The sequence below is a fragment of the Lepisma saccharinum genome, chromosome 5, assembly GCF_977018435.1.
Source record: "Lepisma saccharinum chromosome 5, izLepSacc3.1, whole genome shotgun sequence".
Taxonomy (NCBI): Eukaryota; Metazoa; Arthropoda; class Insecta; order Zygentoma; family Lepismatidae; genus Lepisma; species Lepisma saccharinum.
Genome location: NC_139233.1, coordinates 21,326,917 through 21,332,637, shown reverse-complemented (window position 1 = coordinate 21,332,637; position 5,721 = coordinate 21,326,917). Strand labels below are relative to the sequence as shown.

The 5,721-nt window shown below is 37.2% G+C and overlaps 1 protein-coding gene across 1 annotated transcript; it reads right to left on the bottom strand.

Annotated features, from left to right (window-relative positions):
- Nucleotides 1–2,035: 2,035 nt before the first annotated feature.
- LOC145987910 (zinc finger BED domain-containing protein 5-like) lies at nt 2,036–2,416 on the bottom strand. The gene has a single exon (XM_083122719.1). The coding sequence runs from the start codon at nt 2,414–2,416 to the stop codon at nt 2,036–2,038; it is 381 nt and encodes a 126-aa protein (XP_082978845.1).
- Between the last annotated feature and the right edge of the window lie 3,305 nt (nt 2,417–5,721).

Here is a 5,721-nt window from a genome sequence, read left to right as displayed (position 1 = left end):
AGTGGCCGGATTCACCTGCCCCCAAATAAGCGCCAAATTTATACGTGAGCGCCAAATTTTAAGTGCAGATTCGTGATTAGGAGACCCAAATTAGTAAGTAACCGAAAATTCAAACAAATTGGAGAAATTCCCTGTATTGTTAAATTATACCGATGTCGCTTCTCGCTAATTACATTAATTTGAAAGCAATAGCTACGCTTCATCAAATAGTGTTTGTGAGCTGTGCACATTTATGACAGAATGCAAGTCAAGCTTGTGCATGAAAATGAATGAAAAAGTTGCGAAGAAGGCTTGAAGAATATATAAACTCCTTCCACATCTACTTTTGTTCCTGTTCCCTGATGATATACTTTTTAAATCTTCGATCTAACTGATTCCATAGTCCTGCCTACTAACTTGATATATTTTTCTAACCGAACTTTTGATGTTTAAAAGTTGTAGCAGATTGTGACTTTATTCACATATATATTTTCAACTTCAATTTTGGTTGATTTCTTCTTTGCTTCCTGAATATTTTTTGTTAATATATGAACTGCTCATTCTATTTTTTAGTGCTATGTATTCTGTCCTTCAAGTCTATTAAGCTGTTCAGGTTTACTCTACATTGGTCCCAGTTTGATTCTGCAACTTTGAATTGCAGTAGAGTTTTTACTAATAGGTTGTGCAATATGGTGAAGAATATAGGATCGTGGTGTGGGACTTCAATGTAAATGGTTCCAATATCAAATTGATGTTTTTTGAACATCTAGTACATCAGGTCGGTAAGTCGGTTAATCTGGTTCACTTACGTGGATCCCTTTAGCTTCTGAATATATATATATCTTGAGATTTTCTCCCGTATTATTTCCATGTCTGGAATTCCAGCTTTTGCGTTTGGAGTTTGCGTCGCCGGCTATGAGAACTTGGTTCCCCACTGCAAAAATTGCGTCATAGTTTGGATTGTTGATGTTGGCAGGTGGCGGTTTATATCCGGCAAAAATGTCGCCTTGTAATCAGGGTGTCCCGGGTTCGATACCCGGTGGAAGCACATAGTGCTTCGGATACCATTTTAAACTGCAGGTCCATTCCCGATTAGCCTTACTGTGCATAAAGTAGACTTAAATATATTTGATATATTTAATATATTTGAAGAGATTCTTCAGATCATCTGAGAAACTACTTTCTTCGTTGCATTTTTCTTCAGCGATTTTCTTTGCATATGTGTTTCTCATTGTGCCTTTACTTGAATGGACTCCTCACTCGTCTTTGCGGTTGATTCCTTGAATTGTATTTTTTATTGTGTCAGGCTTTAGGGCTTGAAAATCTTCATTCCTTGGTTTCTGTTGTTGAGAAGTTGTTGACCTTGTGGTGTTGTGTCTGAAACGTTTCAGAGCTTGAATGACCTTGCATCCTTGATACCTAACCGTGTGTCTTTTCTGTCAATCATCACAATTCGCTTAAATTTATCTCCCTTATAAATTCTATCAACAGAGAGGTAAGCTCCTGAACATTTCACGCATCAAGGTCTGGACTTGCAATAGTTTGAGCTATGTCTCAGCCGTTGAAATCTGTATCATTCCAAGATGTTTCTGGTTCGATATGGTTCAATCGTTACTTCATAAGATGTCAAACGGTGCACATACTCCATAGCAGGGTTTCTCAGCCTGGGGATCGCGACCCCCTAGGGTGGTAGCGAGAGGATTTCATGGGGGCTAGGCGAGAAAGATAAATGTAGTTAGGGTATATCAGCGAATAAATAATTCTTGTAAATTATTTTGATTTTATTTTGATAGACATATTTTGATTTCTAGACATATGGTTAAATATTACAAAAAATATTAAACATTTTCTTAACAGATGAATCGTTTAAAAAACAATCCAAATAAAAGTGGTATGAAACTATTGAAGACTGCATATTGGAATACAAGAAAAATACAGATACAACAAAAAGTGCATATTGAAATACAATTCAAAATGAAGGCTAGTGTGAAACCTGAGCCTGGTGTGATTTCACTCGTGCCGCAATGTCCGGTTGAATTTTTCGTGATTCACATTATCAAGCCATTCTCAAGCGGTTTCTGGTCTTTGTTTTAATGCTTACCATGGAATAGAAACCACTTTCGCACAGATACGATGTTGCAAAGTGAATTATGATTTTTAAAGCAGCAGATTCCAGACCAGAATATTCTTCTCTTCTCTTCAGCCAGAACTTGTCCAGGTCTTCATTACAGAATGCCAGTTTCAAAGATTTGTCGCACGATAATTCTATCAGTTCGTCAAGAAGTAGTGGGCTTAGATTGGCTATTTTGATGGCCTCTTCAACGAAGGTGTTTAATATCCATCTTGAACCGGCATTTTCATCAAAGGGAATATATTCTACCATATGTTCTAGAAGCCCTTCTAGATGTTTGCACATTAAACTAGACAGCGTCTTCATGTCAAAAGAATAATCGCAAGTTGAAATAAAGTCTTGGGTCAGAGGATTATTTTCAAAATGTTGGGTTTTGACACTGGATGCTCAAACTCCTAATTTCTTCTGAAAAGCATTTACTTTGTCTTGAACAAATGAAATGGTTTTGTCCCGTCCTTGCAAGGTCAAATTTAAGTAATTTAGATGAGTGAAGATGTCTGCCAGATAAACCAGCTGAAGCAGCCATGTTTCAGGGTTAAAGAATTCAGCTAGTTGGGGATTAAATTCCTGTAAAACAGTAACTATTCCGAGCGCAGTTCGAACAACCTCTTCAACACCGTTCCACGTGACAACCACCTTACCTCGGTGTGCAGTAATAGTTTTTTGTGGATGGAACCCATTTCCTCGCAGAATTTTTCTAACAGTCGATACTGTAATGGGCGGCTCTTCACATAATTAATAATTCTGACAGCATCATACAGAACCTGGAGAAAGAACAATTGGAAAGGGATTGGTTTCGTTTGGGATCCTTTGTTGTTCTTCGCAGAGTTGTATATGTGCTTACACACATGAAAGCTTTTACAAACCAGAAATTATATATGGGGGTCGCTGGTAAGAGAATGTGATAAAAGGGAGTCGTGATAGGAAATAGGTTGAGATCCACTGCTCTATAGCCTTCCAATCCCGTTCTCTGCTCATTGATATGAAGAAAAGAGGAATTGGTACACTCTGGTTGTTTTCATCCTTCTTGCTCATCACTGCAACATGTTGCACCACGAACCCCCGATTTGTCAGATCATATTTTATATCATTTATGCTTGAGTCCACAGGTTGCAACTCTACTTTACGCTGAATATATACAGGGTGAATCAAAAGTCCCTGACCAATCCTTATAAAATGAAAGGTAGTGTAGGTTGCAGCAATTCGTCATGGTAGTAATATGTTAGGCCTAAGGAGGAAACTTTTTGGTGCATGTCATGACAACTTCCGCCATCTTGGATCATAGTTCATTTCTTTAAATGGGAAGGGGAGCATGTAGGGTATGGTTTTGGGCTATAATTTCACCAGGATTGGAGTGGTGAAGTCAGATTTATGACAACTTTAATAATAAGGAAGTTATGGCCATATGAAAGTTACACAATGTGTTCAATATGTTGTCCTTGTGTTATGCACATGTTGAGACGGTTCTCCCATGCTCTGTGGACACGGAGCAATATCTCAGGTGTGATTTGTGCACAGGCTTCCAGTATCCCTTGCTCCAAGTGACCCTAGGGCCATCAAATATTTTAATGCGAACCTATAAAAACCTACAAAAATAACATAGGCGATTGTTAAGATTATGCAAGAATTCAGATTTTCTTACTTCATAAATGAATGTGTTCTTTCTGGAGAGAGTCAGACTCTAGAAGTCTGCAGTGTACTATATTTGGTAATTTAAGTTTATATAACCATTTATGCGAAGCTACTAAATGTTAATTCACATTCATACATGTTTTTTATTATAAAGATCATTCCATAGCGTTGGTGGTCACATTCAGGGTACGAATTCCCATGGCGGAAGGGTTATTCCCAACTTCCCAGCAACGATCTTTTTCTATTAGAAATTTTCCCTATCAAAATTTTCCGAGGGTAAGATAAGCAATCAGTTTGGACTTCAAACATACTTTACAAAGAATAACATCATAAACACATACAAAGAAGAATTAACAAAGAATATGTGAATGTTGCATACAAGTTGTGTTCTCTCTCTTTAAGGCTGGTAACAGCATGGGGTTAAAAGAAACAGTCATAGATAAGATTTTAAAATTGTATCAAATTGGACTAGTAAGAAATGAAGCCTTAGTTGAGAAGGGGCTTGTCATTGTCACCCTAGGCCCCTGGAACATAGAAATTAGACCGACCTGTTATTTCTCCTCCATTTCTCACCTCCTTTCGTTGGAAATACATGTTAATATAATAGGAAACTAATGTCTTCTTAAAGTCTGCCGGTCCCCGTGGCTGAGTGGTTAGCACATCGCGGTTCGACGCCAGGGGTCTTGGGTTCGAATCCCGGCCTGGGCATGGATATTTGTGAGTGTTCATTCATCAATTTTATCATATCATCACTCATCCCCATCTTCGCAAATTAGCCAAAAGTGGCATAAAAAGCGAAGTAAAATAAAGCAAGTCAATCAATTTTCTTAAAGTCTCTCATTTTTTGTCACTCCACCTAGATATCTTTCATTTGCAACCGAGTTTGCAGATTTGAACAATAACACATGTATGATAATCATGTGTTTATTTCTATTTTAACTTGGAAATGTCACATCAAGAACACAGCGCCTTGTGCGCATAGCAACATGCATTTCTTTCTTTATACGCACGCCAGTAATTACGTTGCACCAGTCAGGCGAGAGCTCGCGAACAGTGTGGCTTCTAGCACGTTTATACAAAGGCAGCTGCGGTGTGCATTGCGATATATACCAGAATATTTGTTATGTGTAGTACTCGTGATAGCAATAGAACATCAAAAACACAAACAACACACACTGCTTGAATGAAGATGATGTGGGATGCCCAACCAAACTGACTGCCCTTTTATTAGCAACCTTTCTTGAATACTAAGTTTTCTTTTCGTCGGAAAAGAGTAGGTACATAAAATGTCTTCAATGTCTAACTATACCAGCTACATCTAGGTATGGCGATACAAATTTGGTGCAGTGGGTGCGAAACTTTTCTCGTCCTGGGCGTTGAAATCTCTAGCTACCACTCTGACCACTCTTTTGTTAATTCACATTCATACATGTTCTTCATTTTAAGGATCATTCCATAGCGTTGGTAGTCACATTTCAGGGTACGAATTTCCATAGCGGAAGGTTTATTCCCACCTTCCCACCAACAATCTTGTTCTATTAAAAATTTCCCCCATCAAAGTTTTCCGGGGTTAAGAGTTCGTGTTATAACAACAAAGATAAGCAATTAGGTTTGACTTCAAACATACTTTACTAAGAATAACATAACACAATAAAAGTATGTAAATCTAATTATCATTATTAACAAAAAACAATATTTAAATAAAATCAACGCTTATTAAATGCATTTTACCTATCTTCTTATTTCTTGACATCTTGAACCAGTTGTTAACGAAATTAATTTGGTAGTTTATAAATGTAGCAAATTGATTTGTTCATATATGTTTATAAATAGATATACATAAATAAATGAATTAATGATATTAATTATTTAATAATTAGCATAGCTATACTTCATGACACACACACGCGCATAATATATATATATATATAAAATTATCACCACGGTTACACGCTTGTCCCCCATCAAAAAAATCCTGG